The sequence below is a fragment of the Erpetoichthys calabaricus genome, chromosome 2 (assembly GCF_900747795.2).
Source record: "Erpetoichthys calabaricus chromosome 2, fErpCal1.3, whole genome shotgun sequence".
Lineage (NCBI taxonomy): Eukaryota > Metazoa > Chordata > Cladistia > Polypteriformes > Polypteridae > Erpetoichthys > Erpetoichthys calabaricus.
Genome location: NC_041395.2, coordinates 322,006,015 through 322,033,298, shown reverse-complemented (window position 1 = coordinate 322,033,298; position 27,284 = coordinate 322,006,015). Strand labels below are relative to the sequence as shown.

Genomic DNA, 27,284 nt, shown 5'->3' with positions numbered 1-27,284 from the left:
CCCAGTTGTTTTAATAAAAAGTTAAGAAGAGGCAGGAGGAAAGTGCCATTATTAAATACTGTTTGCATTTTGTTTTTCAGAGAGGGGCGTTACATATTTGTTTGATATTCAAGCCAAAACCTTTAACTATGTGTATGACGGGAGTGATGTGATTGCTCAAGCTCGCACAGGAACTGGGAAAACCTTTTCCTTTGCTATTCCTCTGATTGAAAAACTCCAGTCTGATGCCTTGGAAAGAAAAAGGGGGAGGGCCCCAAAGGTAGAATGACTGTTTTATTCTCTTACACATTAATATAAATGTCATTTACTTTTTTGGAGCCGTTTTAATTCTAGATTAATCAAAAATGTTATGCTTTACTGTACTACAATTAAAAGCTCTAGGTATTTATGCAAGTACTGCTGAATTCATTTTATTAAAGCCAAGTTATTTTTGTAAGTTTGAAAATGTGCTGGCCACATGTAGTTGAGGTGATGCATGTTAAATTCTCCTGAGATGTGCAGAAATGTACTTTCATTGAATTTCTAATTTATGGAGAAGATTATGCCTTTGTAGAGTCATTCTTACCTATTTATCATGTACTAAGACCAGTCTTTCATATGCCACAATGAAGAGCCTAGTTGCAGAATTCATTCATGCAAATAACTGAATGAATAAAACAGTAAGGCATAAGTTTGAAATGTTTAATTACAATTGAATGTAATTTTGTTCCATAAACGTGTACTCCAAGCAGGTTGCAAACCTACATATTATCAACCAGGAAAACAATTGTTTTATATTGTAAAATTCTACAATGCATTTGAATTATTTTAATGTTTTATTTCAAATTTGCCATATGTTGTTTGCTTTTTTTAGGTTTTGGTTCTCACCCCAACAAGAGAGCTGGCTATTCAAGTGGCAAAAGATTTCAAAGATGTAACCAGAAAACTGGCAATAGCATGCTTTTATGGTGGAACTGCTTACAACCCTCAAAGTGAGTGTTTGTATTTACAAATGTGTTTTATTTTGAACTTGAGTTATGTTCTCATCAAAACTTATCAGTCTTATTCACTTTTTTTTTTTTTTTAAAAGAATGTTGGTCTATGATTATCTGTCGTACTACATGTTAATTTGTTTCCCATATCTGTTGGCTTTTGTGTGAATAAAAACCCATCTAATATGAGAAATTTACTCTTATCCAGCTTTGTCTGTACACGTTTACACAACTGCCTTTTCTTTTTGCATTTTTTCATAGATTCTTATTCATCCTATAATATCATTAAGTCAAACTTTTAAAGAAAACAGATGAAAAGTACTGTACTAATGTACTTTTAACATGTATTGATTTTATCATTTATTTAATAAGCCAGTTTAAAATGTAACCTTTTTTCTCAGTTTTTACTGATTTTCTTCATTGTACAACATAATTCCCCCCATCTTTTTTTAACATACTGTATGTTATCAAGTTCTTCCTTAAGTACTCTAAGATAAGTCACTAGTACTCAATAAAACCTGTTAAATGTTAGACCTTACTAAATATTTTTCTTTAAAGAAATACTTCACCTGAAAATATTTTATTTATCCCATGTGTTTTGTATTGATAACTGAGAAAACTTGTTTTTTTTTTTTGTTTTTTTTTAAAAGATACTGTGGATGATATGATGGCAACCAATACTGTACAATTACAAAAAAAAAAAAAAAGAAAAACATCTGGGGTGGACTTTACTCATTAACCGTGGTGTATAATCCATGCCCATTTGCTTAGTGTGCAGACAACACATTTTTTGCTAACGTATTGTTATGATGCATGCCAATTATTCCGGAAGCATTTAAACAGGAAATGCGAATCTCTTTAGATTGAGTTATGGAATTGAAGAGAGGTCTTTTGGACCAATTAAGATGAGATCACCTTAATAAAATCTAAGCACCACTGGACTTCTCAGATTCTGGAAATGATGCCCTTTGCTAATGTGTAAATTTTTGCTTCTCACTTGTATCTGGCCATGACCCACCTTTCTCGGACTGCAGTCTCCTCCTGTGCCAGTGTAGAGCTATATACTGTCTCTCATAAGGACGGTGATGGTGAGGGTTGGCGGGATTGTGTATGATTTTTTTTTTGTTTTTTTTAAATCTGCATTGGGCCATGGAGCACTTATCACATGGACAGCTAGACGAGTTTCCCCAATTCTGTATAAAGGACGAGGCATGTAACCTGCACTCAAGTTTAGTGATCCTGACATGTATAAACAGCTTTTGAAAGGATTAGGATTGTATTGCCCTTATTTTAAATTTATCTGGATAAAGCTGGTTATAAAGTTTACAGTAGAATAGTTGTTTTACACATTCAATTATATCTAAGCTATCTGCATCAACAGTCAATGTTATATTTTGTCTCGCAAAGTACCTTTTTATTTTTTATTTTTTGTGCCTGCTGTGCTTCCTACCTTTATTTTTTTTTTTCAGTTTCTCTATGTACTGCTTTGCTGTGTTTATTAATTTTTTTATTTTTTCAACACAATTACCACATCCATTGTGTTTAATTAAATTTCTTGCCCCTGTTAGAACATGTACTTTGTCCCCGCTCCTCCTTATGTACAGACACTTGGTGCATTGAGCACATTGTAACTTATTTACATAGTATTGTTTTTCTACTGTTTTCTTTTTTCTATGAATTCACATTATTTAGATTAAGTGGAAACTCCACCAATTAATTAATTGCCCCTGACATTGCCTAGATGATATCATTGCTTGTCACCTTATGCCTTCTTATCCACTTCAGGTGGAAACACTTATCGAATGGAGTCTGTCACCTTCCCAACCCAAACTCAAAAACATGGCCTTTCAAGGGGACCCCTTGGTGTGTTTGACACTGCTTGTAGGGCAACAAAAAATATTTTGTGAATAAATATAGCAAAGGAAACTTGCACAAAAATGGAAGAAGCACTCATAACCACAAAAAAAGATTGTCACTGTGTAGTGTAAAATATGCATATTAGTTTATTACTATGGCTGTTTGACAATTACTAATTGGTTAATATATTACCACACAATTTTTTTTTATTTTTTTTTAATTTTAGACTATACTAGCCGTCCCCCGTGGCTCTGCCCACATAGTAGTGAATCAGGACAGTGAGGGCCCTGCCCAGCTCGCCACTCCTGACATCATGCTTCAAACCCCACCCCTGCAGCCTCTGTCTTGGATTGGCAAAAATATATCCCTCCTGGAAGTGAACTATGATTTTTGGCGCGATGAGAGAAGTCGTAAAATCAACTGCAATGTTCAAGCAAGTTATAGAAAAAAACCAGATCTAAGTCCGTTAAGTAGTTCTCTTGTTCGCTAGCTAAGTGGAGGTAAGGTACATCCTGAGGCTGGCAAGTGAGTGAGTAGGGCCCAGCCCTACTCCCCTTGGCCTACTGCTTGTCTCGAGTTAGTGCAAATAAATTTGTACCACAAGCAAACTACGATACATAGAGCAATGAGAGATGTCGCAAAATCAACCGGAATGTTCAAGCAAATTATAGAAAAAAACCAATCTAAATCCTTTAAGTAGTTCTCTTGTGAAAAGCAGACAGACAAACGTTGGATATTTTGTGTGTGTATAGATATATAGAATAATAATATAGATAGCTAAATATATAGAGAGATGTTGATATTAAGTTATAAGTCCTCGTACCTTAATTTTTTAAATTTTTTTTTAAATAAATGGGTCCCTTACCTTTTAATGTAAGGTTTGTTTAAATTGACCACCAGATGGAGCTATTAATGCATCAAATGTGCAGTCTGCTGAAAGACGGGGAAAAAAAGGTAGTTTCTCCCTCTCCCCTCCCCCCAACCAAGCGCCAGCTAAGGGAGGTTTTTATTTATTTATTTATTTATTTTATTTTTTTTAAAAATCCCCTAGCTTCCCAAACATTAATCCAGCACTGATTTGTTTATTCACTATAATTCTTTGATGGGTTTTGCATTCTTTTTTTTTCTCAATTACAAATGGAATTCAACCAAACATATTTTCTTTAGTATCAATCCTTTTTATTGGTAATGCTAATTTAATTTAAGATGGAAAGTCTTTGTTTATTTGCACTGTAAACTCTTAACATGTTTGGGTGAAACTGGTTTCATTAAAGGGACATTTTCTGCAAAGAATATTGGCAAAAGCTATTGCTCCATCTCCTATGTACCTTATTGTGAAATCACTTTGGAAGGAGCTTTAAAAGCAAAACTGCACAAGTAATAAGGCATTACATTCTGTACTCAGAAATGGAAGTGAACATGCTGTATTAACAGGGCAAATCATTATGGTGAGATGGAAAACTGAAGTAATTAAAAAAAATGTAAATGTTAACTATCTTTATAGTTAGGTTTTCTTCTACGTTAGATTAGTGCTGGGAGGTATACCAGTTCATACCGAAAACCGTTTAATTTTTGTTATGTATTTTTCTTATACTGCAATACCGGTTTAAATAGCCTAAATAACGTTCAGAATGTGGTGCAGCGGGAAACTGTTTTAACACTAGAATTACCAGAGCCTACGAAAAAACTCGTAAATCCGTCCCACCTTAAATCGCGTCTTAAATCCGTTTGCACCTCTCCGCCAGAATCCTTTGTCATCTAAATGTGCTGATAAAGCTACTAGCAGCCAGCTATTCCATCCCCCCACCGACTTAGAATGAACTTCTCTCCTAGCTCAAGCCTTGCCTTGATTTGATTACCTGGGATTGAAGTGGAGTTTTACAGTGGAAATAATTCTAGCGTTATTTGGAATACACGCATTTCATGTGTGTTCCATTTCTATAGTTGGCTGCGCAAACACATTTTTAAAACAGAAACGTTTTTCATATTCTAATAGTAAATGACAAAATGTAGGCATAAACTATATAACGTATGAAGCCTGAAGTCCATATATCAAAGAAACACTTTCACAAAAGGTACAAATAAAAGAACACGTGCGCCTTCATGCAAAAAAAAAAAAAAAAAAAAAAAGCCGCGTTAGCATGCCACATTGACTTTCTTACTACAACCGCAGCGGTGGCGTAATGGTATCAGCCCCTGACTGGGAATCATAGGGTGGCGAGTTCGATTCCGCACGGCTCCACTTCGAAATATTAACTGCTCTTATTCTTACAATTTTAGAATAACAATATAAATTTGATTTCAGTCTGTAACAGGCGGTGTAACTTATGATACTGGTAAAGGTTAGCTTTTTTTTTTTTTTTTTTTTTAATTCACTTTTCATTCTCGCAGTCACATTCAGAATCAATCCATACAACCCCATCTGACACAGCTGGTTTCACATAAATAAAAGTGCACTTTTATTCAAGACTATAACCGAAGAATAAAGAAAGCAAGTTACAGTTGGTGGTTGATACAACAGCTTGCGTGGTGCAATGTTAAGAACTGCTGATTTCCGATCCGTGCTATATAAAATCATCACATTCAAATATTAACAGTTCCCACACACCCAAGGTCCGCCATTCCTACATTTACAACATGTGTACTTGTTGCAGTGTACACACCTCTCTGTGCTATGGTTCCTATTACAGTGAATGAGCACCTGACACTGTACTTTCTTCCCTGGGGGAAGCTGAGGTCTTAGAACGGAAGTTTGTTGACGCTGTATCATCTTTTCTTTTTCCATCGCCTTTTCCTGTAAGAAGCGACGACGAAGTTCCTCTGCAAGGTGAGCCATGAACACTCTTCTTTTCTCAGCGGACCCCGTGCATGCCTTATACAGTACGTGTGCGTTCATCGCTGCTAGGTCAAGGATGTTGTACAACACAGCAACCGGCCACCTGCGTGTTCCTGTGCGCACTGAACAAGCACGCGCCGTCTGGTCCATGATGTCAACGCCACGCTGGGGAAAAAAGAAAGACAAATATATGTGACATTTTGAAGAAATCATTTTATCACCAGAAGAGCACCAGAATACTTCGTCACACTAATATTTTTTTCATTAGCATACCTTCATGTGGTTGTAGTCTGTGACCGTGTTTGTTTTTTTTTTTTTTTTTATCTTGCCCAATCTCCACATCATGGTGCATTGTGCTGAGAATGCAGACAGACTTCATCTTTTTGGGCACATACACTGTCAGCATGGCACTGGGAGATCTAAACACCAGCGTGGAGAATTGTTCGTGTACTGAACTGACTTTAGCTGCAGGTGGAAGTTCCCGTCGCACTTTATTCATGGTGCCAAGCAGAGCTGTATTGCGGTGCAGCAGTCTATTAGCCAGCGAAAGTGACGTGAAGAAGTTGTCTGTTGTTACGGTTCTGCCTTTGTCCAGAAATGGCTCCATAAGCTTTATGACCACAGACTCGGAAAGTCTTTCTCCCGTGGGACGACTGGGATCTTTTCCTAAATAAGGAGTGGCATTGCACATGTACTTTGTCTCCAAATCTGCCGCAATCCAAAAAGGCAGAACCGCAACAACAGACAACTTCTTCACGTCACTTTCGCTGGCTAATAGACTGCTGCACCGCAATACAGCTCTGCTTGGCACCATGAATAAAGTGCGACGGGAACTTCCACCTGCAGCTAAAGTCAGTTCAGTACACGAACAATTCTCCACGCTGGTGTTTAGATCTCCCAGTGCCATGCTGACAGTGTATGTGCCCAAAAAGATGAAGTCTGTCTGCATTCTCAGCACAATGCACCATGATGTGGAGATTGGGCAAGATAAAAAAAAAAAAAAAACAAACACGGTCACAGACTACAACCACATGAAGGTATGCTAATGAAAAAAATATTAGTGTGACGAAGTATTCTGGTGCTCTTCTGGTGATAAAATGATTTCTTCAAAATGTCACATATATTTGTCTTTCTTTTTTCCCCAGCGTGGCGTTGACATCATGGACCAGACGGCGCGTGCTTGTTCAGTGCGCACAGGAACACGCAGGTGGCCGGTTGCTGTGTTGTACAACATCCTTGACCTAGCAGCGATGAACGCACACGTACTGTATAAGGCATGCACGGGGTCTGCTGAGAAAAGAAGAGTGTTCATGGCTCACCTTGCAGAGGAACTTCGTCGTCGCTTCTTACAGGAAAAGGCGATGGAAAAAGAAAAGATGATACAGCGTCAACAAACTTCCGTTCTAAGACCTCAGCTTCCCCCAGGGAAGAAAGTACAGTGTCAGGTGCTCATTCACTGTAATAGGAACCATAGCACAGAGAGGTGTGTACACTGCAACAAGTACACATGTTGTAAATGTAGGAATGGCGGACCTTGGGTGTGTGGGAACTGTTAATATTTGAATGTGATGATTTTATATAGCACGGATCGGAAATCAGCAGTTCTTAACATTGCACCACGCAAGCTGTTGTATCAACCACCAACTGTAACTTGCTTTCTTTATTCTTCGGTTATAGTCTTGAATAAAAGTGCACTTTTATTTATGTGAAACCAGCTGTGTCAGATGGGGTTGTATGGATTGATTCTGAATGTGACTGCGAGAATGAAAAGTGAATTAAAAAAAAAAAAAAAAAAAAGCTAACCTTTACCAGTATCATAAGTTACACCGCCTGTTACAGACTGAAATCAAATTTATATTGTTATTCTAAAATTGTAAGAATAAGAGCAGTTAATATTTCGAAGTGGAGCCGTGCGGAATCGAACTCGCCACCCTGTGATTCCCAGTCAGGGGCTGATACCATTACGCCACCGCTGCGGTTGTAGTAAGAAAGTCAATGTGGCATGCTAACGCGGCTTTTTTTTTTTTTTTTTTTTTTTGCATGAAGGCGCACGTGTTCTTTTATTTGTACCTTTTGTGAAAGTGTTTCTTTGATATATGGACTTCAGGCTTCATACGTTATATAGTTTATGCCTACATTTTGTCATTTACTATTAGAATATGAAAAACGTTTCTGTTTTAAAAATGTGTTTGCGCAGCCAACTATAGAAATGGAACACACATGAAATGCGTGTATTCCAAATAACGCTAGAATTATTTCCACTGTAAAACTCCACTTCAATCCCAGGTAATCAAATCAAGGCAAGGCTTGAGCTAGGAGAGAAGTTCATTCTAAGTCGGTGGGGGGATGGAATAGCTGGCTGCTAGTAGCTTTATCAGCACATTTAGATGACAAAGGATTCTGGCGGAGAGGTGCAAACGGATTTAAGACGCGATTTAAGGTGGGACGGATTTACGAGTTTTTTCGTAGGCTCTGGTAATTCTAGTGTTAAGGGGGGACTTTTTTCACTGCTACACCGCTAGTTAGTGGAGGTATTGAGTGGTGAAAATTGACAGAGAACATTCTGAAACTGAAGCTGTAGCAGACGATAAAGTTGAACATGATGTGACAGAAGAACTTTTGCCGAAAAAAGGAGCCACGTTTGTTGTCTGGAGATTTTGGTTTTAAAAGGTCGGATGTGGACCAAACAACTATTTACTGCAAATGCTTTTGAGCTAAAGTTGTCGCTGGAGGCGGTAACACGAGCAATTTGCTGGACCACCTTAGCTGCAAACATGCTTTGGAGTACCATGAATGTATGGAACTAAGATTGGCACCCTCCACGTCCTCAGGTAAAACTGAAAAAGCTAGAGGACATTCAAGTCAGACTTCACTTGTAGATGCATTTGCAAGAGGACTGCCTACGACAAAAAAAGCAAGCAGTGGATCGAGATAACCAACACCATTACAATCCATATAGCTAACGTGTCAGTGGACAGAGATTGTTAACATTAACAGAAAGTGTAGTTGGTTTACAAAAAAGGTTTACTCTTTATTCCTTTTCTAAGACATGTTCAGTGCAATACAACTTTTGACAAGCACCTCTGGATATTTTACTAAGTCTAAATGCCTATTTGAATGGTTGAAAATATGTTGTCAAAATTATAGTTTTAAGTTGTTTGCAACATTTGTTCAATAAAATGGTTCTATATTTTGACTCCCAACTGTAATGCAGTGTGATTCCTTCTCTTCATTAGTGCCACCCCCTTGAAAACTATCACTTTATGGGGCCATGCAAACCTGTATTAATACTTGTGTGCACATTAAAATGTTTTTTTGTACAATGTACAGTTCTCATGACAGTGGAATAGGTTATTCTTAACCAGTCTACTGCAGTAATTGCAGTGGAAAATGTGGTTAACATCCACTCATGCATGGGGGAAAATAATACAGTTGAATACTGTGAAATTGGTATAATTTTGAAAAATACTGTGATATAGAATTTTGGTCATACCGCCCAGCCCTACGTTAGATATAAAGCCCACAATTTTGTTAATATTATCTGCTTTACTGTTTATGGACTTATTGCATTATTTCAACCTCTTTTTTCAGTTGACGCTATACGGAGTGGAATTGATATCTTAGTGGGCACTCCTGGTCGTATTAAAGACCACCTTCAGAATAACAAATTAGACCTGGCAAAGTTAAAGCATGTGGTGCTGGATGAAGTTGATCAGATGCTGGACATGGGCTTTGCTGAGCAGGTTGAGGAGATTTTGCTGTCTGCCTACAAAAAAGGTAAGTCAAAATCAAGTTGTAGCACTATCGTTATATAAGTAGAGAAAGAAAAAACTTAAGTATCATTAAGTGGTGTGTTTTTTTGGGGGGGGGGGGGGGGGATGGGGACCAGTAATGCCCATATATATAGATCTCTCTATTATAATAAAAAAAATCCTGGGACAAGACCTGACTTTTTCAGAAAGATACTTTAATATCCTGTGAGACAAGACTTTGTGCCAAGAGCAAAGCCCCCCCCTAGTTATGTGTTATATTTATATATAACTAGCTGATTACCCAGTGGCTTCGCTCACTGAGTGCAAGGGAAAAAATAAAATGCAGTATTTATAAAATAAGTTTAATTACCAGTTTTATTTTTCAACAAATAAAGAGCATTTACAATAACACAGAAATCAATATAAACATTATTAACATCATTATCATATGAGAATGTGAAGTAATATATAAGAAGCACATTGCATATAAATATAAATTATTAAATAGTAAAATATAACATTTAAGAAGTAAAAATACATTACCCAGACTCTTAGGTAGCAGCCGCGGTGCGAAACGATGTTATCTGAAAACACGAATTGTATTTCCTAATGTTCTGTAGAAAATGAGTTGAATGTGGATTTGTGCCAGAAATAAGAGACAACGACGGTTCAGGTGGATGGCTTAAAGGTGTTAATTTCACCTTGCCATCTGAACAACACATCCCACGTGATTCAAATTTAAACTTCTTTGCTTGGCAGTACTCACACACGATGTCCATTTCTCCTATTGTAACTTTTGGATGTAGGCAATAATCTTTTTCAGTGTTATAATTGAATCCCTCCATATACAGACCCTGTTGCCTGTGTGACGTGGTAGCCTGTGAATACTGTATCTGTCGAATTCGATTCTGTTCAGCACGTTGTTCAGGTGTTTGTGAGGCCCTCAATTGTGATTGTCGTATACATTGATCAGCGAGCCGTCTCTCTCAATCTGCTTCTGTCTCACTTTCTCTGTGTAACCTGACTCTTCGTCGATGTTGGCGGTTTCCCAAGTTCCCCAATAATTTTTTTTTTTGGTGGCATTGTGGGTATGTGAAATTTAAAAAAGTGTATTATAATATGTTCAGTGGTCATACGTAATTTCCTTTTCAAACACGATATGTTCTGTGGTCATACATAATTTCCGTTTCAAACGCTCATACGTAATTTCCGTTTCAAATGCGAAAAGAATTTTATATATTTAGATTTTATGCTTCAGGCCTGCATTTCCAGAGGGTTTTCATTCATTTTGTCTGAAGCTTACATAAAGTGGCTTGAATTAAACTTACAGTGCATCCGGAAAGTATTGACAGCGCATCACTTTTTCCACATTTTGTTATGTTATGCCTTATTCCAAAATGGATTAAATTCATTTTTTTCCTCAGAATTCTACACACAACACCCCATAATGACAACGTGAAAAAAGTTTACTTGAGGTTTTTGCAAATTTATTAAAAATAAACAAACTGAGAAATCCCATGTACATAAGTATTCACAGCCTTTGCTCAATACTTTGTCGATGCACCTTTGGCAGCAATTACAGCCTGAAGTCTTTTTGAATATGGTGCCACAAGCTTGGCACACCTATCCTTGACCAGTTTCGCCCATTCCTCTTTGCAGCACCTCTCAAGCTCCATCAGGTTGGATGGGAAGCGTCGGTGCACAGCCATTTTAAGATCTCTCCAGAGATGTTCAATCGGATTCAAGTCTGGGCTCTGGCTGGGCCACTCAAGGACATTCACAGTTTTGTCCTGAAGCCACTCCTTTGATATCTTGGCTGTGTGCTTAGGGTCGTTGTCCTGCTGAAAGATGAACCGTCACCCCAGTCTGAGGTCAAGAGCGCTCTGGAGCAGGTTTTCATCCAGGCTGTCTCTGTACATTGCTGCAGTCATCTTTCCCTTTATCCTGACTAGTCTCCCAGTTCCTGCCGCTGAAAAACATCCCCACAGCATGACGCTGCCACCACCATGCTTCACTGTAGGGATGGTATTGGCTTGGTGATGAGCGGTGCCTGGTTTCCTCCAAACGTGATACCAGGCATTCACATCAAAGAGTTCAATCTTTGTCTCATCAGACCAGAGAATTTTCTTTCTCATGGACTGAGAGTCCTTCAGGTGCCTTTTGGCAAACTCCAGGCGGGCTGCCATGTGCCTTTTACTAAGGATTGGCTTCTGTCTGGCCACTCTACCATACAGGCCTGATTGGTGGATCGCTGCAGAGATGGTTGTCCTTTTGGAAGGTTCTCCTCTCTCCACAGAGGACCTCTGGAGCTCTGACAGAGTGACCATCGGGTTCTTGGTCACCTCCCTGACTAAGGCCCTTCTCCCCCGATCTCACAATTTAAATGGCCGGCCAGCTCTAGGAAGAGTCCTGGTGGTTTCGAACTTCTTCCACTTACAGATGATGGAGGTCACTGTGCTCATTGGGACCTTCAAAGCAGCAGAAATTTTTTTGTAACCTTCCCCAGATTTGTGCCTCGAGACAATCCTGTCTCGGAGGTCTACAGACAATTCCTTTGACTTCATGCTTGGTTTGTGCTCTGACATGAACTGTCAACTGTGGGACCTTATATAGACAGGTGTGTGCCTTTCCAAATCATGTCCAATCAACTGAATTTACCACAGGTGGACTCCAATGAAGCTGCAGAAACATCAAGGATGATCAGGGGAAACAGGATGCACCTGAGCTCAATTTCGAGCTTCATGGCAAAGGCTGTGAATACTTATGTACATGTGCTTTCTCAGTTTTTTTATTTTTAATAAATTTGCAAAAACCTCAAGTAAATTTTTTTCACGTTGTCATTATGGGGTGTTGTGTGTAGAATTCTGAGGAAAAAAATGAATTTAATCCATTTTGGAATAAGGCTGTAATGTAACAAAATGTGGAAAAAGTGATGCGCTGTGAATACTTCCCGGATGCACTGTATGTGGCATGACAATGTGATGTAATGTTATTGTATTATTTGTTTAAGGTTCTGATGACAATCCACAGACCCTGCTCTTCTCAGCTACATGCCCTAGCTGGGTATATGATGTTGCTAAGAAATACATGAGGCCAAAATTTGAGCAAGTGGATCTTATTGGTAAGAAGACTAAAAAGACTGCAACAACTGTGGAAGTAAGTGTTTGTTGTAAATTGATTAAAATCAAAACAGCTGCTTCACAACCAGAAAACACCTCAAATTGTGAAAGCTAATACACTGTAAATGAAGTACAAGGGTAATCACATGAACAAAATACCATGTTGCAGAAATGAATAATTTTTTTTTTGAGTTCTGAGACATTATATGAGCTTACTTTATATACATTAGTTTTCAAGTTTTCCTTAAACCTTTTGCTAATGCTGCTAATTTCCCAAATCAAGACCTTATAATTCCTAAGAATTCTCTGGATATTTCTTTTTGCAGGTACATCCATAAAATTGATGTTTCATGAAGAAAAATTGCTAAAATAACCTGATTTATTAATGTTAATGAGTAAATCTGTCATCCTGAGATTTAGTTGTTAATATATAAAAGTGTGTGACTAATAAGTTTGGCAGATGAAATTAGACCATTCAGTCCACTAAGCTTGTTTGGTTAATCTCTTTAGCGTTGCATTTCTTCTCGAAAAAACATGTAAAAAGCTTTGCATTTTTTGTCTTGAAAAATTACATATTCGATCTGATCTTTCTACTGTAAAATATACAAAATACTAAAAGTACAAATAATAATAATGAATAATAATCATAGTAAAGGTAATACTAATACCATATATACTATCAAATTGTGAATGAACATATATACTCCTATCTTGAAGCACAGTGAAGTACCTATCCAATGTCACAGTCGGGATAACGACAACGTGATTGCTTGTGGATTTTCTTTCCAGACTGATCAGCTTTTGAACAGCACACTGTATATGTGTGATTGACACAAGCGTCACTTTTGGATTCATTAGATTTACTTTTGATTTCACTGTCCATTTCAGTTTCACTGCCTGAAGACACAGACTTCATCATCACTGCTTGTATCACTGTCAAGAGCATGTAACACCTGGGTTGCTGAAAAATGTTTCTTACGAGACGCCATTATGAGGCTAGGAGAGGCTGTGTCTGCACCGTTGCCCGAGTAACTGCACCATTGCCCGAGTAACACTCAAGCTTGTCACCGTATGCATGACACGCCTATACTGTTTCCTGTGCAGCATTCGGCACTAACGCTGTTGGCACTTTTACAGCCTGAGCAATTCTTGGGTCTAATGCTTGCGAGAGATGCGTGTATACAGTTGCCAGAGTGACACACAGGACTAACACTTTTAGCACTGTTCTTACAGTCCGTGTAAATGATTGGGTGTAACACTAAGGAACTTGACTAATAGCTCATTTTCCTTAATGTGTTATCTAGGCATTTTTTAAAAGATTTTAAAAGATATTTCTACTTGGAACTATTTGATTAGGTACTTTATTTCAAATTCCTATGAATCTTTGCATAGCTTTCTGTCTTAAAAACACTTCCCCTTATACGTATGTAAAAAGTTGACAATGTGAGAAGAAAAAGCAGCGCATTTCTTCCATTTAGACAAACGGTAACTTCATGGCAAATTGAAGACATGTTTTAAAACACTGCAAACTACAGTGAGACCGACTTGGCTTTGATTTAAACCCTGAAACATCTTGCACCCAAATCAAGAATAAAGCTAGACCAACATGGCAATTTACATAATGGTTTTAAGAGTGTTTTAAACCTATCCTTTTGGAAATTTTTTTTTTTTATTATTTAAAGTAAGGGATGTACTTCCAGTTATGGAAACTGTTGGAATGGAAGTCATTAAGTCGGGTTACTACCAGTAGTGGTCACATACCCTCTATGTGCTTCAAAAAACGCTTTTTTGCACCATTAAAGGGAATGCTTTGATTTGTGTATTTACTGGAACAGTAAAAATGCATTTTTTCATGTATTTTAAATCCTTGTCTTAAGTACTTTAGAGTTCTATTTTTTGGTTTATAGGGGTGAGAGCTGCAGTCATTCTTAGAAATTCTTGTATTGCTGCTAGTTAATATAAGTGTGCATCACTTCTGTTTAATAAAAAAAAAAAAAGTGTATCAGGAAATTTTTCGTGGAAAGTTAATGTCGCGAGTGTCTTTCAAAGCAATACTAGCGTAAGTAACAATTTTCAAATGGCACTACATGATAATACTTTTAAAGCATATTAACTGTGCCTTGGCTGCAAACAGAAGGCTACAGGTTTATTAATTTATAACTTGCAGACATTATTACAACCCCTGACAAAAATTAGGAATCCTTACTCGTGGATGGTCATTCAGCCATTTTACTTTGTTGCATAAAAACAAATCACAGATATGACACAAAACTATTTCAGCAGCTGACCATTTTGACATTTTTTGATCGGACCAAGTAGAGGAAAAAATTATGGAGTCACTCAACGATGAGGAAAAAAATACGGAATCATTAACCCAAAAGTTACAGTTGGTACTTCTCCTGGCCTTTATGATAGCTTGAATTCTTTGAGGCATGGACTTAACTAATAAAAATATATATTCATCAATCAGGTTCCAATTTTCTTGAATAGCAATTGATAGATCAGCTTTGCAGGAAGGAGCTTTATTGCCTTTTTTTAATTTTCACCATAAATTTTTAATCAGATTGAGATCTGGACGGTTTGGTGGTTGTGTCATTCAGTTGATATAACGCTCTTTGCTCTGTGGCAAGATGTATTATTCTGAAAAATGTCTTGATCACCAAACCTACTTTCGATTGATGGAATGAGAAGTGTCCAAAATACCAATGTACATCTGTGCATTTACTGTAGAGGTAATGATTGCCATCTCACCTAGTCCTTTACCTGACATGCAACCCTGTATCAACAATGATTATGGAAATTTATTTGTTTTGTCCAGGCAGTCATCTTTATATGTTTCATTGAAACTGCACCAAACAAAAGTTCCAGCATCAGCTTCTTGGCCAATGGTTTACATTTGACTTTTTTCTGTATGTAAATCCCTTTTCCTTCAGCCGATTTCTTACAATTCGGTCACAAACATTGAGTTCTACGTCTGATGATTTGTTTTTCATTTCTTTTGTTTTGCATTTTCTATTTTTCAGGTATATTGCTTTGAGTTTTCTGTCCTGATGCTCTGACTTCTTCCTTCTTCTATTTGTGTTTCCATTTTCCAACTTTCCTGTTTATGTACTTGCTCTAAATTTTAGACACAGCTGTCAGGGAACAACAAAAAGAGGTGAAACATCTTTTTCCACATTCCATGCTGAATTACCTCCTAGAAGTAGTTTTAAAGTCCTTTCCGTTGTTTCAGCTGACAGCTTCCTTATTTCCTGTCAGTCAACCAAACAGCTCATTTAGATCTGCAAGCACTCAATTGGCTTGTTTAGAATTGTGCAGGTATTTGTTTTAGAAATGCAAATTACCAGGTGAGTCCATAATTTTTTCTTCATCATTGAATGATTTTGTAATTATTTCCTCAGTTTGGTCTGAGCAAAAAATTTTAATTACAATAGTATCATTTAATTTTTTGAGGTGTATTTTTACAATGCCAGAATATTCAGCTATTAAATAAAATAGTTTTTTGTCTTATCTGTGATTTTGCTTTTTTGTAACAAAGTAAAATAGCTGAATGAATGTCCTCCAAGAGTAGTGATTCTATAATTTTTCACAGGGGTTGTACTTTGTATGATTTATCATGAAAGTTGTAAAACATTTGTCAAGTATTGTAACACCTCAGTTCTACCAGTTTTTTCTTCAGATTAAATCAGTTGAAATGTAATGAATGACCTAAAATAGTGAAAAGGTAAGCAGTAAACTACCAGCGGTTTAAATTTAAGTTTAGGTTATCAAAATCTGAATAAAGCAAATTTCACAATGTTACAAATGGACCTTTCTCCGGTAACAACTAATTGATTTTAACCTATAGATGTTCTGTAGCAATTAAAGTAAATTAAGCCTTGCAAGTTGAAGCAAGCAATTTGCACAGGAGTCCCAGCTTGTGTTGATTACTCAAAAACCCTCTGCCTGTCTTAAAGCAGAGTTGGAACAGACTGTGTTACTACACCCTCTGAAGTACTACATGGACAATATTACATTGGCATAAAATAAGTAAACAATGGCAATAAAAAAAAATATATCAAGGAATCATTGAGTACAAAATTTTATTCAAATTTTTGATTCATTAATGTAGCCATCTAATGCTGATATGACAGCCAAACTGTGGTAACACTTTTGAATCAGAATGCCAGTCACGCTCCAGGAGTCACTAACACTGCCTATAGCAAAAGAACCCCAGACCATCACACTTCCTCCTTTATGTTTGACAGTTGGTGTCGCACACTGAGGAACCACCCTTTCACCAACTTGATGGCGTACAAACACCCTACATGATGAACAAAAGATTTCAGATTTTGATTCATCGGTCCATAAGACTTTCTTCCAGTCTGCAGTAGTCCACAGCTGGTATTTCAAATGCCTATTTTGTCCTTTAAGGAATGGCTTTCTTACTGCCACTCTTCCTGTCAAATCTGCAGCACAAAGTCTCCTCTTCACAGTAGAAACTGAGACTTGCTTTTTTCACCCACTGTTAAGCTATGCTGGAAACTGTTGTGCTTTGAGGTGCCTATCACGTGAGCTGGTGACCCTCAGAAACTTGTCTTCTGATTGGGTTGTAACTTTGGGTCTGCCAGATCTCTTACTATCAGAGTTCCTTCCAGTTTTCAGTTGCCTTTGGATTGTGTAGGACACAGGACTCACTGTCTTTTTTTTTTTTTTTTTTTCTTTTTTTTTGCAATTTCTCTCAATGAAAGGCCTACACTTCTGAGGGTAATACTGCTCTCTCATTTCATTTAATTGCTGTTTTCTTGCAATTATCACTGGAATTTACAACTTTCTGCAGTGTAGTATTGTCCATGTACTTCAGAAGGTGTAGTAACACAGTCTGTTCCAACTCTGCTTTCAGACAGTTGGAGGGTTTTAAAGTAATCAACAGCAGTTGGGACACCTGTTCAAATTGTTTGCTTCAACATGCAAGGCTTAGTTTGCTTTAATTGCTGCAGAACATTTGAAGGTTGTAACCTATTAGTTGTTCCCTGAAAAGGTCCATTTGTATTATATTGTTTGTAATATTGTGAATTTTTTTTTTTTTCAGTTTTTGCTAACCTAAATTTTAAATGTAATCCTCTGGCAGTTTACTGCTTACCTTTTCAACATTTTAGGTCATTCATTGCATTTCAACTGATTACATTTAAAGAAAAACTGGAGAAAGTGAGATGTTCTAAAACTTTTGACTGGAAGTGTATGTTGAAGACCTAGTGCTGTATTTAATTTTAACTGAGTCCATTTAATAACGTATTTTTGTTTTGAACCTGTTGTATTCAGTTTATTTTATTCTATAAACGTCATTGTAATTCTATTTTTAATTTACTTTTGTCTGTTAAATACCTTCTGGTAATGAAAAATGACATTTGAACTGCCCAAAATTCCTAAGAAATGTGTTTTAATAAGTTGAAAAGTGACTGAGGTAAGCATTAATCAATCCAGTAAACTGAGTAATTGGCAGTTAAACATCTGCTGGTGTTTCTCTAATTGATCCATTTAACCAGTCTCCAAAGAAGTGGGAGGAGTAGTATATTTTACAGATGTTTTTTTTTTTTTTTCTTTTTTTCTAGAACCGCTTCTAAAGAAATATCTTAATTGGCCTCTTCTTAGATTTTTTTTTCCTTTAGTTTTTGTCAGGGCACAACTTCATTCCTTACTGAATAGTAACAGGACAGGTTTGTCAGACATGAAGGGCTACTTGAAGAACCACTTTTCATTAAATACAGGGTGGCCTATGAAAAAGTGGCCTGCCTCCACTGAGATGACTGTATTATGTGGTGAAGAGAAAGATAATCAGATTTGGTACTCGCATTTACAGAAGATGCTGAAAATTATCTCCTTGTTGGTCAATACATCGCTGTGCCCGTTTCAGGAAGTTCATGTACACTATGCGACGTCATGGGATTGATTGGAGGCTGGGCCACCCTGTCGGTTATGTCAAACCAAACGTTTGGAGCAATATTAGGCGTTTACAAGTTATGAAAGCTGTGTTTGTATTGTAGATCAAATGATGCTGGACTGTCACTGTAATCTGTAGTTTTTTTTTCTCCTTTCTTACACTCTATTATTTGACCAAATTATTCCCCTACATGAGTGTTTGAATTTTGATATTTATGCTTCATACATAAAAAAAAACAACTGTAGGGAGATGAACACCCCTTACCCCCAGTTACCACCCCCCCCTTCAAGTGACACATTATCCCCCATATTATGGAGAGTAGTATCGATAAGAGTATCAGTAAGTATCGGTACCGATATTAGTATCAATTTAAATCCTAATGATACCATCCCTGTGTTTGCTTTACTTTAATGGTAGGATGAATGCTGGAAGTTTATTCCCTGTTTATCCTAATTTGTATTTGTTGTTCTGTTAATCATGTGATGTGTAAAATTTGTAGTTTTTTTCATTTTATTAAAGAGCATGATAAGAAAAATAAATTGGCTTGGCATAGTTCTAGTATCAGTTCAACTCTTCAAGTAAATTCCATCTGTTTAGGTTAATTTTTTTCAGTGCAAGTACCTGTCCACTTTTGCTTCTCTTTTGCTTTATCCATTTGGTTTTCTATATGTTCATAATACAGGTAGTCCCCAGGTTACAGACATCCGACCTACGACTTACGAACGAGGCCGCAGCTGTGACGCATGCGCCTCATTAACTGCTGCTCCGTCATCTTTGGCTGGAGGACGCTGCAATTAGTGGCTGGAGGGGTGCGATTTTGCTGCTCGTGCAGTGTAGTGTCCCTGTGTTCCTCGGGCGGCTCCTGGCGGCAAACGAGCAGTGACCCGTGGTCCATAGTCACTGGGGCCACAGCTATCGCTCGTGTGCAGGACGGAGGCTTAATGGGGCGGTTCGCTGTCCGCCCACTACGCCACCGCAGTTACTGCTCCTGACTGGATGGAGCGGTGTAGGGCATTTGGGTGTAGGATGGGTGGCTGGCTGGTAATGCTGCAAGCGGTGACTCGGTTGTGGCTGAACGGAGGCCATTGAGGGTGAACGGGGCGGCGGGGGGTAGCATTGTAGTGTGCTTCAGGTGGCTGCCTGTTGAATGGGGGCGGTGGTGTGCGGTTCACTACACGCCTTTGGCCGCACCGTGTTCATTCTTGGTGGGCGGATGCACGCTGCATACTGTAGTGGAGGTGACTGTGTGGTAGGTGGGTGGTGAACCGCCCCTTGCTACTCCCATTCATTCTCAATAGCAAGCCTGCTTGTACTGTTACGTACATAGCAGGAAGTTGTCTCTTGTCAGTACACCAGACGTGCTGACGAGGGATGCCTGCCTGCTGTGATAGCTGTACAGTGCTGTGCAGAAGAGCTCATCTTAACCTTTTGTCTTCACCCTTCAAGAATGTCTCTGAAACACAAATCTGATGCAAGTGCTGGTGATACAGTAAAGAAGAGAAAAACCATCACCATTGAAAATAAAGTAGAAATAATAGAGGTGAAACTCCATCATTCATTGGCAGAGCACTTATTACAGTCGGTGAACAATAGCATTTATTAAAATAATGTACCTGTTCCGACTTACATACAAATTCAACTTAAGTACAACCTACAGTCCCTATCTTGTACATAACCCGGGGACTGCCTGTACTTTTGTTGTCTTTAAACTGTAACTTGGTCAAAATGGGTTTGTGAAATTTTGCACAAAAAAAAATGGTCTACTGCAACTATTTCTGCAATCTGACCTAATTACAAAAAACATTGACTTGTCAATTCCTGGTTGTAGACTAAGTGTAATTTCACCTTAGGTAATTTGAAGGCACTCTGCCTATAAGAGAGTCTTTGTCTCCAGAGGAGAGCCTTATAGTGTATATACAAAAACGTACTCTAGTTAAGGCGAAGTTTTGTGATTGTTACTGGTTTTATCATGTTCTCTTTTGCCTTTATAAAAAGTTACAAAAACCTCAAAAGAAATAGTTTACCATGTAGTTTCTACACTTAATAGGCAAGATGCTTCACTACCTTTGACTTGCCTATATTGAGTTGCTGTGTATGAAGTATGATAGAAGTGTGCTTTGTCTTTTGTTGTCGCTCTTGAAGAGTAAATGATTATGTAAGAAGTGTGGCTATATTTACTTTTAATTTTGTTAGTCAAAGGAGAAATAGGCTGCTCAGCTGAATGCGATTTAGTAACAACAGGAAATCTGGTGTTAACAGTGTTAGCTTTTACTAGTGAGAAACGATATGTTTTACTAAAGTTTAACTAGAGCTTGACCCATCAAAGCAAGTGTATAACGTAAATAAATACTTTTACGAGTAATAAATCAACATTAATGTCAGATATACCAAAGTTGTCTTCTAAATTTTGTCATAACATATTGTCAAAGCACTCTCTCCATATTGTTGGCTCTGTGCAAGTAGCACTCGGTGCTTACTGTATCATCTGTATGACTGTTTGGTGCAGGGAATATGAAAGAGGTACTAAACTTAGTTTCAATTCAAATTTCCAAAGGAAATATACTTCAAGTGTGCAATGCTGGCCTTGCATTGATGTGCAGCGTCCTAGTACAGTTCATATGCTTTATTTTACTGCAATGTTAATACTTCAACTCTTGTTTCATACATCTCTTGGTTCAGAAACACATTTTTCCAATGCATATTTTTGTATTTGGTTAATGATTACCAAAATTATTTTCTTCCACTCCTGTAAAATTGCATTCGATTGATTGCATAACTAAAAACAATCTACATGTAAAATTAGAAAGAAATGAAACTGGTCAGGTAAAGTTTTAGTTGTAGACGAATACACAAATGTGCAGACATTGACATACTGCTACAGAAACTGGTACTGTGTTTGTTTAGAGTCTGTTAATGTCCTAACTGTGCATCTTTAGAGCAGAGTAGGTAAACAAGAGTATTCAGAGAAAATTTCAAGCATCACAGAGCAAATATGTAAACTACACACACACACAATGCAACTCTAATCCATGGTAACCACTGTGGCAGCAGATTGACTTCTTTTTTCCTTTTGTAAAGTATAAATGGCACTCAGATATGCAGATGGGCTAAGTCATCAACAGAAGGCAACTGAGGCTACATTCAACCCAGTGTTCTAATTCTAGCATTTCTTACCATTTCTTATGTAGCACCTTGCAATTGAATGTCATTGGTCTCAACGAGCAGCAGTAATTGGGGATGTCATTCAAGTATACAGTGGAAGCCACGGGCGTACCATTATCTTCTGTGAGACAAAGAAAGAAGCAAATGAATTGGCCATCAACGCCTCAATTAAGCAGGTATGCCAGCTTCTTTTGTTGATGCCTCAGTGTACTTGTTTATAAAAACTGTTAGCTGCCTATAGCATTTAAGATGATTTTTTTTTTAAGTGACACATTAGAATTCCTGACCAAACTGGGAATAACCTTACGCTCCAAGTTTATATTTAAAAAAAAAAAAAAAAAAAAAACCTAAAAAAAATTCTGGTAGTTTCCAGACAATTTTGAATAGAATGTATATGTTGTTGACTGGTCAGTATTTTTTTTTTTTTTTTGTTAAACTACTTTTAGTGCAGCTGTTAATTTTTTTTTTTTTTTTTTGACATTAAATTATGTATTTAATGTTGTGTATTTTTTGTTAAACTTTAAAGAATGGGATTTGATTCAGTCTCAAGCGTCTTTTGTTTTATTTCGCTTCCCTTATTTCTTAAGAATGAATTCATTTAATGTCTTATAAGATCATAGTACCACGTATGTAAATTAGTTGTGGACTATTTGTAGCACTTAACAAGCCTGGTTTAACTCTTTTAGGGTGGATGTCGACTTTTGTCGACAGGAGGGGTTGAGGGCGCATGTTGATAAAAGTCGACATCCAAGGGTAGAGGGCAACAATCGGCTGTTAATGGTGACAAAACTCAATGTTATGTCACAGTCATTCCCTATCTGCTTGGAGGAACGTTAGACTAATTGGCTCGGCATCTAATCCTTGCGTGTGTGTGAATTACGAAATGTAAACAAAGGCAAGATGGCATCGACCTCTCATGAGGAAGCGAAGTGAGTGCAGAAAAGAAAATACTCAACAATGTTTTGTGCATTATCGCTGAGTCGGACTCTGATTTTTCAGAATGTGATTTTGTTGAGAGTGATCAGGAGATCGAGCAAGAGAGTGAGGAACTGGCATCAGCTGATCAAACACCAGCCGATGCCACCCCAGCTGATTGGCTGCCAGCTGAACGCATTCGTGCAGCCGATGCACCTACGGTAAGGTTTGTGTGGGAGGAATACCCAGACATTGATCCGTGGGAGCCAAACTGGCTAGACAATAGAGACAAGACAGCATTGCTTGCTGTTGGATATGACAGATTACCAGCCACTGGACTACTTTAATCTGTTCTTTCCTGAGGCTGCCTTTCAGCTACTGTCAGATGAGACAAACGGGTATGCAGAGCAATTTTTTTGAATTGCCGGGTGCACTTGCACCGCATTCTCGTTTTTCAAAGTGGAAACCCACAACAAAAGACAAGATGAAGGGCTTTGTGGCATTACACATAGAGATGGCACTAGACTGGTGATATAACTTCAGGGAGCATTGGTCCAAACGTGCTTTGTCCCCTGGTGGCTTTGGACAGGCTATGCCACGTGATAGGTACTTGCTGCTGCAAAGTTTTATTCACTTCTGTGATAACCAGAAGCAAATCCCAAGGGGTGAGCCAGGCTATAACCCCATGTATAAAGTTCAGACCCTGCTTGACATTGTGGAACCAACTTATAAACAATTTTATCAGCCTGGCAGCGATTTGTCTGTGGATGAATCTATGATAAAATATAAGGGACACCTTTTTTTCCGCCAGTATATGCCAGACAAGCCCACAAAGTATGGCATAAAGGATTTTGTACTGGCAGAAGCAAACACTGGTTTCTGCCTGAAAGTAATTACATATACAGGAAAGTATTCCTTTCAAAGAGAGAACTGTCCCTTGACATACAGGAATGTATTCCTTTAAAAGAGAGAGAACTGTCCCTTGACAAATCAGGTTGTGCAGGAGCTGCTTCAGGGCTATGAACATTTTGGTCATGTTGTGTACATGGACAATTTTTATACATCACCAGAATTGTTCATGGAGCTACAGAGCAGGGAAATTGGAGCTTGTGGCACAGTGAGGGTGAACAGGAGACACATGCCTTCACAGTTGAAGCCAGACAGGCTGAAGATGAAAAGAGGTGACAATCCGGTTTTCATGCGGGCTCTGCTACGGGTAACCAATGATTTGCTTTATGGCAGCAGACTCTGGACAAACCAGCATATTAATTCTATTAGACCGCAGTGCAGCATTTGACACTGTCAGACATGACATCTTAAACTGTCCAGAATGGAGAACATGCAGGGTATCTCTGGCACTGCCCTCCAGTGGTTCAAGTCCTATCTGACTGATAGGCAAGAGTTTGTTAGTCTTGGCAACAGCAGATCCAGCTCAGCACCAGTCACACAAGGAGTTCCTCAGGGCTCTGTCCTTGGCCCTCTTCTCTTCTGTATTTACATGCTTCCCCTTGGCCATATTATTTGTAGCTATGGACTGGGTTATCATTTGATACTCAACTTTATTTCAATGTTAAAAGTGGAACTTCATCAGTGCTTTCTCAGCTCACAACCTGCCTCAGTGAAATTGATACCTGGATGGAGTAGAACTCTTTAAAATTAAATTGCAATAAAACTGGCCTCCTGCAAATTGGGACTAAAGTGCAGCTTAATAAAATGAGCTCCTTCCCAGTCCATCTTGGCGGTGATCTCATCAGACCTGCCTCTACTGCAAAGAATCTTAGTGTCATTTTTGATTCCTCCCTTTCTTATTCCGTCCACATAAACCACATTAAGAAACTTTCTTACGTTCACCTCCGTAACATATCCCTTGTTCGCTCCTTCCTCTCCTTTTCTAATGCTGAGAAACTTGTCCATGCTTTTATCACATCCTGCATCGATTATTGTAACTCGCTGCTGGCAGGTGTCCCTTCTAATCTTTTATATCACAGCTCCAGCTTATTCAAAATTCGGCTGCAAGACTCCTTTCACGGACCAGCAGCAGCGAGCACATCACACCCATCCTGCTCCGCCTTCACTGACTCCCTGTGTCTTACAGAATCGAATATAAAATCCCACTAATAACCTACAAAGCCTTAAACGACTTTGCGCCAAACTACATCATTGACCTTCTCCATCACTATGTGCCTGTCCGCCCAATAAGGTCCCTGATTCTGGCAATCTTGTTATGCCCCACACTAATCTACACTCCATGAGTGACGGGGCCTTCAGCTATATAGCGCCCAGACTCTGGAATGACCTACTGAAATTAATCAGGTCAGCTGACTCCATGAATTCTTTTAAAAAAACAACTAAAAACTCATCTGTTCAGGAAGGCTTTTAGCTCTACTTGACTTTACTACCCTTCTCTCAGTTTAACTTTGTCAAGATGCTCATGTAACGTGTGTGTGTGTGTTAGACCATCAATTATGTTGTCTGTTAGGCTTTTTTTTCTCTGAATTTACTGTCTTAATTTTCTTTATCTGGTTTGTATAATGCTATATACTGTATACCCTGCCGTTCTATCTTAAACTGTGTGAAGTGCCTTGAGCATGGGAAAGGTGCTATATAAATAAATGTATTATTATTACAGTACACACTAGCAATATATGTGAGAAAGTTATTTGTCAAAAGGGAAACCCAGAAGGTAGAAAGCTGGACAAGCCAGTTGCACTTGAGGAGTATAACTGTAAAATGACTGGAGTTGATCGACTGGATCAGATGCTGTGGTCATACATTTACGGCCTTAAGTCCACTAAGTGGTACTACACTGTGTACCATTGCATGCGTGAGATTGCAGTTACAAATGGCTATATATTGTTCAAGCAGGTAAACAGTGACAGCACTATGACTGCAGCAGATTTCCGCAAGAAGGTGGTTGAAAGCCTGCTGGCAGTATGTTGCAGTGCCTTTGGCAAAGCGAGGAAGGCCATCACAAAGAGCAGTGCCAGACAGGCTGACTGAGCGCCACTTTCCTGCAACATACGAGGACAAAAAATACAAACCTGACTGTGTTGTGTGCAGCAACAGACAATTGAAAAGGAGGCACCAGTGCAACACATATTGTAAGCAGTGTAATGTGGCAGTGCATGCAATTGGCTACTTTGAGAGATACCATACTTTTCAGGACTTTACTGTGTAACATGTATGCGAAATCATATAGTATGCAGGCTCATACAACATGCAAGACAGTAACATTTGTCAAAAATAAATATTTTTTTGTTGATTTGATATGTTAAACCATTGCTTTGTGTTCTTTTTTTTATTTTTTTATTTTTTTAAAGTTGGTTTTTGGAAAAATATTCAGCCCTGGGAGAAAAACAAAAAAAAAAAATTAGCCCTAAAAGAGTTAATAAAATATTTAGAAAGCAAGAAAAAAAACATAGGATTAAAGGGTACTAATGCATCCCAGTCCACAAACTCTCATGGTTTTCTTTGTTTGTGCTACAACAGTAGAAGGTCATTAAGACACCTATTTAAATGAATACAATTAACAGAATTTAAATCAGTAGCACTTTTCAGTTTATTAATGTATGTGCCTTCTGTACACATTATAAACACATTATAAACACATAGGCAAATGTATTAATGAGTCTTTGTGTATCCATATTTTTAGCTAACATTTTTCTGCTTTTGTTATTTCAAGTATTTGTGTGACTATCACTATAGGGAAACTTCCCCTGTTGGTTGGGGTGATTGTATAAATAAAAATTGGGATAATGTGATTCATGTTTTTGTGTAGAACTTTTTTATTAGGCATTATTAATTGTGAAAAAAATGTGGATGTGATTTGTTTATTTTAAGTTTTACCTAAAAAAATACAAATTTCAACAAAGGTGTTATGTTAAAACTACTTTTGCTGTTCTTTCTGGACCTTGTTTTTTGTATCTGTCACAGTAGTAATAAATATCAAAGTAGAAATAGTGCATGTTATATGACAACTTTTATTATGACTTCTCCCCTTTTACCACTATAGGATACCCAGTCTTTGCATGGAGACATTCCACAGAAGCAGAGAGAAATTACACTAAAGGGATTCAGAAATGGCTCTTTTGAGGTCCTGGTTGCTACAAATGTGGCAGCTCGTGGGCTAGACATTCCAGAGGTTGATTTAGTCATTCAGTGCTCACCACCCAAGGTAAGCAATAACCATAATTCTGAGTGACTTTTGTGTTCATGGTGTTCTCATAGTGTGTCTAGAAATGATTGATGCATTTAGATATTGAAGATTGATTCTAATTCAGTGCCTAGTTAGAGTGGGTGTCACCTGAGGGTTGCAACCATGCCGTCTTGCATGAGATCATTCAGATGTTCTCCAACTTGTTATGAGTCAGTAAAATTGCACAATACATATTTTTAACTGACTTCCTTAATAGAATTATTTAGACTTGAGCCCTGCAAAAGAAGCAAAGTTTATTACTCTGAAATGCAGGGTTCTGTAAGTGCAAACTGGAATTGTCTTGAATGTATTTTGGAGAAACAGGCTGAATTAAAATGTCAGTCATGCTAATGCCACATTTCCTTACTTGATTCTCCTCTTTGTCGTGATTGCCCTTTTGTGTATTGGGGTCAGGTGGGGTGTATTTTCATGGGAGTTGTCACTAATGAAAGAAATCAATTCACAGTATTGAAATCTTTTTTTTTTAATCTGTATTACACTGAGGAAACCCTGCTGAGATATGTTTTAAGATAAGCTCCTTGTGCAACACACCAAAA

General features: G+C 38.0%; 1 protein-coding gene across 1 annotated transcript in view; it reads left to right on the top strand.

The window, feature by feature from the left end:
* Nucleotides 1-27,284, top strand: part of ddx21 (DEAD (Asp-Glu-Ala-Asp) box helicase 21) — a 58,510-nt gene that overhangs the window by 16,202 nt on the left and 15,024 nt on the right. Inside the window, exons 4-9 of the mRNA XM_028795978.2 lie at nucleotides 81-259; nucleotides 854-971; nucleotides 9,256-9,441; nucleotides 12,427-12,572; nucleotides 21,644-21,793; nucleotides 26,545-26,706. Coding sequence (XP_028651811.1) covers nucleotides 81-259; nucleotides 854-971; nucleotides 9,256-9,441; nucleotides 12,427-12,572; nucleotides 21,644-21,793; nucleotides 26,545-26,706 — 941 coding nt within the window. The remainder of the gene's footprint in view (nucleotides 1-80; nucleotides 260-853; nucleotides 972-9,255; nucleotides 9,442-12,426; nucleotides 12,573-21,643; nucleotides 21,794-26,544; nucleotides 26,707-27,284) is intronic.